Raw genomic sequence first — 12,594 nt, 5'->3', positions numbered from 1 at the left:
ACTCTGCAGTAAGGAGTAAGAAACAAGACGTTTGTTTTGTTTTTATTATGATTTTTTTAATCTAGAAAAGATTAATTACATACAAACTACTGCATTGGCCACGGTGATCCTTTCCCCAATAACAAGCCTTGAGAGACCTCAAGAATGTAGGCGTAAGGGCAAGAGCTGGGAATTTGAGGAAGGGGTAGAATATGTTTAGCTTCCCAGTAGGAGACTATGGCCCTGGTAGAAGAGAAGTGGGTGGGATTTGGGAGTGGAGCATGGAAACCGCAGCAGAGTTTTCTCATCTGGATGCAAGTTGAAGAGCTGCCAATATAAGCAGGGCGGCGGCCTGCATCTTCACAAATCCTTGAAAGAAGCCACAGTGTCCTGTGGGTTTGCACAATGCCCACTTCCTTCTGTTTCTTGCATGTCCGTCCCTAAGACACACAAATAGGCTTCAAGTCTTTTCAAGTTGGAGACTTGATAAATTATAAACAAAACATATACCCGAGGGGAATCTGGCCCTAGTCAAACAGCGAAAGGTTGTTTAGTTTTTTAACTCACTGTACATAGATCTTTTGAAAAATGAGGTCTATCAGGTGATTTTTTTCACCATTGCCATCCATTTTTCCTGTCCTTATGGAGGCAGTGGGGTGTAGAGGACTGAGTGTGGACTTTAGATTCTGGAATACCTGAGTACAAATTCCAGCTTTGCCACAATCTCTCTGTGTGACCTTTGGCAAGCACTTCTCCAAAATTCCATTTTCTCATCTGAAAATGTGCTTTAAGAATGCCTTCCTTTGGGAGCTACTTTCCTCTGTGAGGATATTATGAAATAAAGTATGAAAAGGCCCAATCCACACAACCAAAACTGGTAGTACCTCTCTATCTTCTTTCCTTTCTCTCAATTTCACAGAATCATAGAATCTGAGAATTTTACGGAAACCATGAGGTCAACTAATTGAGACTTTCTTTTTTTTATAGCCTATTTCTTTTATTTTTTCCAATTTTATTGAGATATAATTGACAGATAACATTGTATTAGTTTAAGGTGTACAACATAATGATTTGATATATGCATATATTGTGAAATGATTACCACAGTTAACATCCATCACCTCACATAGTTACAAATTTTTTTCTTGTGATGAGATCTTTTAAGATCTACTTTCTTAGCATCTTTCAAATATTCAATACAGTATTGTTAACTATGGTTGCTATGCTGTACATTATATCCCAAGAACTTATATTAACTAGAAGTTTATGCCTTTCGACTACCTTCACCTGTTTCCCTCATCCCCTACCTCACTGCCTCTGGCAACCACCAATCTATTCTCTGTTTCTGTGAGTTTGTATTTTTCTTTTTTTTTAGATTCCACATATAAATGAGATCGTCATTGTCAAGTATACTATCTTCTTACTTACTTCCAGTGATGGAGAATTTGCTCCCTTCCAGGACATCCATTCTACCTTTGGACTACCCTGTTGTTTTCCTATAATGCCTCTCCGTCTCTCTGTCTCTCTCTCTCTCGCCTACTTAGTCCTAGTTTCAACTCTTACAGTTATAGTTATCCAAAAGATATTCTTACATTGAAGAGGTCCTGTGAAATATCCAACGTTTTATGAAGGTAACTGCTGTTGATGAAATAGTTATGTATTTTGAAGCCAAAACCACTCGTGACTTTTACTGCCTCTAGGGGTATGTTATTGGAAGCAGACCAGGGATTTGGAATATAATGGAAGCAGGGCCAATGGAAATCAACTCCCCCCAGCCAAAGCTGGCATTCTCTTTACTCCCTAGCCCAGACAGCCAGCCAAGTTGCCGATAGGAACTCTCTGGGACACACCATTTCCCACTACCTAGAGAGATCCAATGGTACCTAGGAGTGAACTGACCTTCTGCATAACCTCATCAAGTTTCTCCTTTGGTGACCGATTTAAAGTACCTATGCAAATTTTATTTATTTTTTTGGCCAAGACCAGTGATCCAGGTGATAGCAGCGATGGGTTTTGTTCTAGCTCCAAGCATCTGGTGTTAGCCATCTGATTGAAACCCAGAGTTTAAGGAGTTGTAGGTGAGTTTGCCCTTTGCCCTTCTTTAGGAACAGGTACTGGTAGATCCTAGAATCATAAAATGGGAGAGTCGGAAAGACCCTTGAAGGAGGGGAAGGTGGAACAGGTAAGATGCTGGGATCCTTTCTCCCTAATGCTCTGACTTTAATAAGAGGAGCTGGACTTGACCTATTTTATATTCTGGAATTCTGCAGAAGATTTTGTTTTTAAAAAGGTTCTGCTATTTACATATGGAAATAAGGAAGGAAAGAAAGAAGGAAGGAAAGTGGACTAGAAAACATTGATCTAAACTTCTCTATTTATTGTTTACAGTAGATGAGAAGTTAGGATTCAGAAAAGCAAATAATTTTTCCCAAGGTCACACAGCAAACAGGTAGGAGGAACTGGAATTGAATCAGAACTTTTTTTTTTTTTTTACCTTCAGGCTAGTGCTTTTTATGCTATTATAAACTCATGAATGCATGCATGTGTGAGTGTGTCTGCAATAAAAAAATCCCCTGGTTTCCTCAGATCCTCTTTAGCTACCATTGAGCCTCCAGGTTTTGGAATAAGGCACAGCAGAAAAGGCTACTCCTGGAGAATGAGGTACAGGATCTAATTTCACCTCTCGTATTAACCAACTGTGCAGACAATCCACTCTCTCTCTTTTAGCTTTAGTTTTATTATCTATAATGGAGAAAGTCTAAGATAACTGGTTTCTACCTATGATATTCTATTATTTTATTATTTTAGGTACATCCCAAGAGTTTTCTGAACATCCATGCAGTATTTAAAAATAGGACGGGTCCAATGGTCTTGGGATTAGGGCAAGTTTACCGTGTCTATATATTAAATATTTTATAACCCTTTATTGAGCCAGTCCACAAGTATCCATTGGGAACCTATCACATGCCAAGAATTGTAACAGATGAGAATAAAGAATTGATGAAAATAGAAAACATATTTGTTTTCTTACATGCTAGTCTTTCTAGCTTTTCTTTATCCTACCCTACAAAGCCATCTGAACTGCAAATATCCTCTGCACCTCAAATATATCATTCATTTTGGAATTACCACATAAGAACTTCACCTCTTTATCTTGGTGTGTAGCTTCAACTTTGTTAAAATGTAAATGGACCTGCCCAGGTTGAGGAGAAGAAAATTCTTTACAATGATATTCAGAATTCAGGTTCCACATAACCGCTCTTGTCTGATCAGTTGGGATGGGTAAAGGATCGCATCTGTTGAAGTTACACCTATAATATAGTCCTATGGATTGCCCAGACTCATGGCCAGTTTCTTTTATAGCATTTGGGAAGAACAGACTCTGGAGTCAAAGAATCCTGGGTTTAAATCTTGGCTTAGTCACTATAACTCCTTGAGCTGTCATAACCTCAGTGAGCTCCTGGTCTATAATATGTGTCTTTTGGAATTATTGTAAATTGAATTCATTCAACAAACATTATTTTACGTCTAGTATGTGCCAGACACTGTATGAGGCACTGAGGTTATAATGACTTCCCAGACTTTATAGCTAAGGATACAGATAGAACAAGTCAGCAAACAAAAGTAAATACAAAGTGTGCTAATTGTTATGAAATAAGCCAAGATGTTGCTATAAATACTGGCAATAACGTAAGTAAAGGGCATATGGCCAATGTAGCCATTATTATCATGTATAACTACATGCACCTGTGTTGAGGTAGCAGGCGCTGTAGAGAGCAGATTTTGGGTTAGAGATGAAGAGACCTGGGTTCAAATCCTTACAGTGCTGATCATTTGTTAAGGAATAAAAATTATTTTTCTCTCCCAAACTTGATTTAGGTTATTTCATTTAATTCTCACAATCTATGTGGTAGTCCTATTACTGCCTCTGTTTTACAGTTGAGAAAAATCAAACGGAGATTTAAGAGTGATGTGTCAGCTTGACCAAGACCACACAGCTAGTGGCAAGGATATAAGGATTAGAGACCAGCTCTGTTTGACATCAAAGCCCCACTCTGGATGATGACAAATAACACAATGGATGTGAAAATGCTGCATAAACTCAAACACACTGTAAAAATAAGTGTTGGTGGTTCTCAGACCATGGAAACTAAAATATATATGTGTGTATATATGTATATGTATATGGACATGTACATGTATATATGTATATTTAATATGAAATATATTAATTCAATATATTATATACAATTATTACAAGAAAATCTAATGTGTGTCATACTCTATTTCTATATCTTTACCACCACATAATCCAGGTCAAACTAAACAGATTATTGATATAAAATAATTGATAATTAGCTTTTATCACACTCTAAAAATGCAATAGATTATATATCATAGACTCTTGGGATTCAAATAGAAAAGAATCATGATGAATCTTGCTAAAATATACCTTTGATGATTACTGCAAATGTAAGAAATAAGAGTGACAGGGACTAATTGTCTGGCCATGTATGGTTTCTCTTCCCTGCTACTGAAGAATGAATGCTGCTGTTACATCTCCGGGGAGCATTTGTTTCTAAATCTGTCTCAGTTCAAATCATTAATAGCTTTCTTCCTGGCATTTGAAGCAACTATCTAGTCTTCCTTCTCAGTCTGTTTTCACTCCCGTCCATCTTTCACACTGCTTCTACACTTCCACACTGCTCTCAGTTATATTATTAAACACATATTTGACAACCAGTTCCCTGTTTACAAAGAAAACAAGTAAAATTAAAAAAAAAAACTTTCATGTATTTCCTCTTGCCCATAAGAGAAAGGTCAAACTCCTTAACATGATATTTATTCAGCAAACATTTATTGAGCATCTACTATGTGCCATGCACTGGTCTAGGTGCTTGGGATACTTCAATAAAAAAAAGAGACAAAAATTCCTAAAAATCCTGGTCTTTGTTAAGCTTACATTCTAGTGGAGGGAGACAGACAATCAATAATCAGCAAACCAATCAATTCTATGCCATGGCAGAGGTGATAAGTACTATCAAGAAAACAGAGCAGAGAAAAGGGGGGGCATAAGTCCAGAAGTGGAGAGAAGGTTGAAATGAAATATGAATGTGCACACACATATATGTAATTATATATACAGCATATGCAATTATATATACAGTATATGCAATTATATATATATATATATGAAACAAATATCCTTGCCATCTTTGCTTTTGAAGGTTTTTCACTATTTCTCCACATCCCATTGTCTCTCAAAACTAGACTTCTATTAGCTTCCCTTAACCCCGTTGATTCTGTGCTCCTGCCATGCTGATTTTTTTTCCCCCTGAGGAAGATTCACCCTGAGCTAACATCTGTGACCAATCTTCCTCTATTTTGTATGTGGGTCACTACCACAGCATGGCTGATGAGTGGTTTGGTCCTGGCCCAAGATCCAAACCCACAATCCAAGGCCTCCGACGTGGAGCATACAGAATTTAACCACTACACCATCAGGCCAGCACCCACACTGACATTTTAAGTTTCCTCAAACCCTGTGCTCTCCTGTGATTTTCCCATCTTTAATATAAACCTCTCTGAACCAACTGCCTCCCAACACCCTCACACAACAAATTTTTATCTTGTTAGCCCCTTATTCATTGTTGGACTCCTCCTCAAACACATCTCCCTTCAGAAGCCTCCACTTTCTATCTCCAAGATCCAGGGCATTGTGCAAATACTTCTCCTAGAGGACCTGTCACATTGCTCTGTGATTTATCCGTTTCCTGTCTGTCCTATGCGTTACATTGAATATTTTGAACTTAATAATACTGTTTTATTACTTTCTATATTGTCCACATTTAGCTCTGTCAAAAACATGGTGCGAGGTGTTTGATCAGTTGATAATATTTGTGCAAAATGAGTAGTAGCATTTCAGTGTTAAACCTTTGTATTTTTTTTAATCCTTTCTTTAATCTCTAAAGGGGATGCCAGTTTTTCACATCTCTATGTGCTTTACTCCACTGCTTTCAAGACAAAGAACACTTTGACCCCATAAAACCTGATCAGAACAAACTATGATGATAAGAAACACAAAATTGCCTCTCTGGGCATTTCAACTTTTAACGTATTTATTTTCTTAAAAAAAAGACTAGAGTATCTAGTATAAATTTGAGTGGCTCAATAATCCAACCACAATGCGTGGAGCAACTGAAAAAAAAGGGGGGGGACATTTCGTCCTAGAACTATTAATAACTACCTCCAGTAAAGTGGTGACATTGACAGTAAAGGTGATGATTCAGATAATGCAAAAATTCCAGTCTATTCTGGTGCATATCACTTTTGCATAAACAAATGCATCTATTCAGGGTGACAATGGTCTCATAAAAGACCCAATAAATGCTGTAAAGGGAAATTCTCCATCAGATGGAGGTAGGACATTTGCCTTCCAGTGTCTCTTCTGACTCTGGAGTCTATGATTCCTTGACAGAACAAAAAGTTTTCTTCACCTGGATTTTCATTGTCCCAGGAATCTCCCTTTGGGGCTCTGAAGGCAGCAGAGAGAAGATATATAGCTATGGGAAGGAATACCAGCATGATGACCAATTTTATCCTTTTGGGATTTTCAGAGCATCTAGAGCTAAAGGTTATCCTCTTTGTGTTGTTTCTGGGGATCTATTTCATGACTCTGGCTTGGAACCTGAGCCTCATTATCCTGATCAGGATGGAGTCACACCTCCACTCCCCCATGTATTTCTTCCTCTGTAACTTGTCCTTTGTTGATATTTTATACACCTCCTCCATCACTCCTAGGATGCTCTGCGACTTCTTCAAGCAGCAGAAGATTATCTCCTTTGTGGGTTGTGTTGCTCAGTTTTTCTTCTTCATTGGGATGGGAGCCACTGAGTGTTTTCTTCTAGCAGCCATGGCATATGACCAGTATGCTGCTATCTCCAACCCTCTGCTCTACACAACCCTCATGTCGCCAACCATCTGTGTAGGTATGGCCATGACAGCATACGTTGGAGGATTCCTCACTGGATTAGTCCAAACCAGCTCCATATTCTGGCTCCATTTCTGTGGGCCTCTAGTCAGTAACCACTTTTTCTGTGACCTGCTGCCTCTGCTGATCTTGTCTTGTTCCAGTACCTTCTTCAGCCAGGTAGTGAACTCTTTTGCTGTGTGTGCAGTTGGTGGGACATCAGCTCTTATTATCCTGATTTCCTATGACTACGTTATTGCTGCTGTCATGAAGATCCATTCAACCCAAGGATGGATGAAGGATTTCAACACCTGTGCCTCTCATCTGACCACAGTGATTCTCTTCTATGGCTCTGGTCTCTTCTCATATCTCCATTCTAGTACTGGCTCCTCATGGGACCAAGATAAAATGGTGTCCATGTTCTATGGAGCTGTGATTCCCATGCTGAACTCCATCATATATAGTCTGAGAAACAAGGAAATCAAAGACGCATTGAAAAAACTCAAGGAGAGAAAGAAGCAGATGCCCTCTCTTTGTCTTAGAGTTCCTTGAGTTAAGAAAAATATTAAGTTCTGCTATATGTAAACAGGCATGATAATAAGCAGCTCACAGAATCTGAGTAATAAATTAAAGAAGCTATTTTAAATAAGATCCCCAACCTACATGGCTATTGTACAATTAGGCTTAACAAAGGTTTGCTTTCTTCCCTTTACTTTTCTTGCCATAAACTGATAAAGTTTCAGTTTTGTTCATTTGCAATAGAAAATAAATATGCTTTTCCATGGCGTTCCTTAGCTTTATGGTCTCAGGTGTTGTGTCCAGGTTATCACACCTCAGAGACAACTGATGCATGGCCCCAGGACCATGAGCGTCCAATAGAGACCTCTCTACAGTAACACTGCTCATACTAATCCATTCACTCTTTTGACAAATTTTCTGTTCCCCTTGCCTTGGATTCTTACCTATCCAAGGGTTGATACTGACCAGGAAGGATTAGGGACCTGAGAACCCCAACTGAGCTGGGTTCAGCAATGGTTGCTCAGAGCCAGGAGAGAAATAGGGTATCTGTAAACCATGTGTGAGAAGAGCCAAGGGCCACCATTTTGGGGTCATGGGGTCCCGTAGGGCCAGACATAGGGGCCCAAACCAACAAATCCAAAGCTGTGAAGTCACAGTGAGCAAACAGCAGGGATAGGGTAAGTGAGAAGCCCTAAAGGAGAGTAGAGTACCATATGGTTAACCTTCATGGCTGAAACTTCCTAGTGACTGGCTAGAACCACCTGATTTAAGGGACAAGGTCAGGGAAGAGAGGCTTCTCTGGAAGCTCTGATTCCATGTCTGCTCTCTAAACTAGTTCTCACTCACGGCCTTGTGTGGATATTTGACTCACTCTCTGTCCTCACCCCACCTGCAGTTTACTTCTACTTCATGTATTAGAGTTGTATCCTGTCTACTGTCTTCCTGGAATGTGATCTCAGCCTGTCCCATGATTCTGACATCCCTGCTTTCATTTTCATGCATTATCTTAGAAGGGACCCCATTCCATAACATCATCTGAGATAGGACAACAAAGTAAGTGAGTTGCAGCAGAATTTAATGTGGATTTTTAGTGATCTTGGATCCTATTTTACAAGATGGTTATTGAGCAAAGGACAAATATTTCTGAAGTCCTGCTTCTTTAATGATTATGTATATAAATCATGGAAAATCATGACAGCCAACCCTAAGTCACATCAGCTCTGTCTGTAACTATTCTGCCTCAATCTTCCTTTCAATTCATGCTGTTATTTGATCTAGCCTCTGACCACTTGGATTATTGGCAGTTTCTCTATGGGAGAGGCTATGACTTAGACTGAAGTTTCCTTTGTAAAATGCTCCTTGATCCTTTACTCCTCTAAACCGTGTTAAAAGTTATTGCACATGTTCCCATAACATCCTTTATTCATCTATCAGTACCTATGAGACTATATTATTTTTTCTTGTTTAGTTATCTTTCTTCTTCCCAAGTTGTTAATATCCTTGTCTAAACTGCTCTCTATGGTTTCCTCAAAGCATAGGATATTTATTCATTTATTAAACAAATATTTGTTAAGCACAGAGAATAAATATACCCAAATTCACTTCACAGACAACTTAGAGATTTTATACCAAAGGAAGGGATTAACATTTATTAGATGCTTTTTGTAAGCCAAGCATTGCTCCCAGCAGCTTTTAAAAATTGTTTTTCAATTCTATAGCATATGCACAGATTCCTTGTTAAAAAGGAAAATTAAAACACTATAGGTAAGAAAACATCTCCTTTAAGCTATAACCCTCAATTTTAATTCCTTTCTGTACTCCCAAAGAGGTAACAATTATTTATGTTGGTATGTAAATTTATACTTTTTCTGCATATTAATATTCATGTATGTACAAAAAAAATCATGCAATATTGCTTTATGTAGCTCTGTGTGTATTTGCATAAATGGAATCATACTGAATGATCATTCCAGACCTTGATTTTTTTTCATTCAATCATTATTTCTTGGAGCTCTCTCCATGTTATACACATAAACCTACCTCAGTCTTTTTAATTGTTTCATAAAATTGATATACTAAAGTTTATGTTCTTACTCCTCTATTGATAGACATTTAGGCAGTTTCCAGTTTTTGCTACTTTGTTACAAACTGTGTTGCAATATACACATTTGTACATTCTTCTTGTTGCTAATATGCATTTGTTATGGTAGAAATTAAGTTGAATTGCTACTTATAGGGCATATGTATTTTTAAATTTTAATAGATTCTGCTAAATTCTCTCTAGAGTGACTACCAATGGGTGTTCCTGTGAGCAATGTAATAGGGCACCTATCTCCCATACCCTTGCCAAAGGATGATATTATCAAACAATTTTGTCTACTTGACAGCTTCAATACATATTCTTTTAATGCTTGAAATGACCCTGTTAGATAGGATTGTTTATTGTTTTCACTTACGTACAATGTACTACATACTATGGAAAGTCTCTATATACACTACTTTTTTAGTTCTCACAACCACACCATGAGACAGAGGTTTTAATTATTTTTATCTAAGAGATGAGATGTGTAAGGCTCAGGAAGGAGGTTAAGGAACTTACACAAAGGCACACACTAACACGTTAGGGAAATCTTAAGTGTGTATCTACATGACACCAAGACTATTAATTGAAAATACATATTCTTACATGTGTGCTTGGCATCATCCAGAGATGAAGAAGAAAACATTAAAGCAAATTCTGTCAAAAATTGGCTATTTTCTCAAGTCAGGCATGATTTAAATGCAGAAAGAGAAAAGAGAACTGACTTCTGTCAAATAGTTAAGGTTAGCTTCAGTAAGATCATCACTTAAGTTATACGCCAGGAATGATGAGCTTTATTTAAAATAGTATTATTCAAAAATGGATTTCTCAATGGAACAATTTTATAAATGATTTTATTCCCATACGACCATGAAACAAGGGAGAAACCAAAATGTTAAAACAAAAATAGAGTTGAATGAATATGCTCTGCAAAGTTAACAAAAGTAATGAGGGCCCATCCCAGCTATAGTATTTTCATCTGCATGCAGATTAAAGAAATGATCAGTTGGACTGTGGGCTCCGGTGAAGGAAAACAGTCTTGAGTGGCAATGCATCAAGATATTGGGGTTAGGGGGATAATAAGGGATGGGGATTGATGTGTTAAAGTCTACTCCTGGATTAAGCCAGATAAGAAGAGTGTTTAGCAGACAACATTGTATCAGCACCCACGATGAATTGTTTATACTGAAGGACTCTAGAAGAAATCCACTCTCTAACTGCCTTCTTATGAACACTTTTTCTGTATTTGTCCTATCAACATTGTGAATTGTATCACTGAACATGGAAACAGGAACTCTTTCCACATTGGCCGCTGAGAAGTTTTGAGTAAAATTTGTGGCCTATCTGTAGCAAGAATTTAGGTCACTTTGGTGTGCACTTTTATTCTTATTCTTGGCTCTACTCTGCATCTTACATTTTTTCTTTCACCATTTTTTTGTAGATTATCTTGTATATTTTATACATCTTTGCAAGCTGCTTGCTCAAACATTTTGGAGCATAATAGAATATAAAAATGACCAAGAGTTTGCTTTACCCATCAGGTTGGTATATTAGAAAGTGAATTAGTCATAGTTCTTTTGGTCACTGATATCTCTACCTGCTGTTCAAATCACACCCATCTCCCTAATCTGTAGTCATACAGATTCCTTCCCCATCATTCTCCCCATTCTCTCTTGATCTCTCTCTCTGTATCTCTCTCTGTCTCTGTCTCTCTCTGTCTGTGTGTGTGTGTGTCTCTCTGTCTCTTCCTTTCTGTCTGGAGGACCACTCTGACCCCTGGTCCAAGTTGAGACCCTCTTCTATGTTCCCCTTCTATGAGCACCCTCTACTTCCAATGATAATGCATCATTGTTTAGTGTCTGTCTTCTTGTTGGACTATAATCTCCTTGACAGAGCAAGTGATCCCTGACACACAGTATTTGCATGACAAATTTTTGTGAGTAAATTAATAATTTAACTATATCTCAGAACATTTTTAGAGCTATACGTGACCTCCTAGTGACCAGTCTATTTTATTCCCCTCTTTTCACAAATAAAAATTTGAGGCTCTGAGTGGTGAAATAATTTGCTAATGACTCACAGCTGGTTATGAAAGCACTCCTTTCCAGCCCAGTAATCTTTCCATGTGCAACACAACAGCTAGCCGTTGCCTGCCAACAATTCATCTAAAAGGAGGTGAAAGGTTCTATAAGGACAAATGCAGTATGGTCTGAAAACTCTTGCTTTGCAGTTTGACAATCCTGACTTCCTGTTTTCAGGGAAATTATGCTACTTCAGCTCTGTTTCATGAATTTTACAACTAAGGAAACTTTTTTCCATATCATCATGATTATAATCCCTCAATTAGAAAAAACTGTAGAAAATACACGGGGACTGGCAGTTTTCAAAAGATGTTCCAAGGATCCTAGGGATCTGCTGCTCCAAAAGGTGAGGAGGAAAGGAAGCCACTCGGCTTTGGGGCCCTGAGTCCTGTTCAACCCAGGCAGCTCCTCTTTTACATGTTGCATATATTAGTCTCCACGTAAGCTTGCATTTGAAAATAAAGATTCCGCTAAGATCATGTTTATAATCTATAATTTAATACAATCATCTAATTTTCTCAATGTGGAAATGAAAGCCCAAAGAAGAGAAACAACTTGCAAGAGCGTGAGGAAGCTTGCATGCAACCTGAGTTCTCTGGACTCCTGGTGAATTGACCATGCACTTTTCTCTACACACAAACTCACGCACATACACACACTCACCCTCTTACACACACCAGCTCATACACACACTTGCCCACTTACACACACCAACTCATGCACACACTCACATGCATGCACACTCACACACATATACCCACTCACAAATACACACTCACAAACACATGAAAGTAAAGGGGAAGGGTGAATGAATTGATTCTTGTTTACGTCCTACTGCCAGCAAGGTTAGTCTCAGACCTTTCTCCATCCCAGGACCTCGGCTCTCTTCGTCTTTCCTTCTCTCTATCTCACTTGAACAGTAACTAGCTGCTCTCTTTCCCTCTCCGTGCCCTCAGGAAATGTTC

At 38.3% G+C, this 12,594-nt stretch overlaps 1 protein-coding gene across 1 annotated transcript; it reads left to right on the top strand.

Annotated features, from left to right (window-relative positions):
- The first annotated feature begins 6,171 nt into the window (after positions 1-6,171).
- Positions 6,172-7,501, top strand: LOC106825128 (olfactory receptor 5A1-like). Its single transcript, XM_014831749.3, has one exon. The coding sequence runs from the start codon at positions 6,545-6,547 to the stop codon at positions 7,499-7,501; it is 957 nt and encodes a 318-aa protein (XP_014687235.3). The 5' UTR covers positions 6,172-6,544.
- The last annotated feature ends 5,093 nt before the right edge of the window (positions 7,502-12,594 follow it).

The sequence above is a fragment of the Equus asinus genome, chromosome 17 (genome assembly GCF_041296235.1).
Source record: "Equus asinus isolate D_3611 breed Donkey chromosome 17, EquAss-T2T_v2, whole genome shotgun sequence".
NCBI lineage: Eukaryota > Metazoa > Chordata > Mammalia > Perissodactyla > Equidae > Equus > Equus asinus.
Note: the sequence above shows the minus strand (reverse complement) of the source record. Positions and strands in the feature narration are given on the sequence as shown.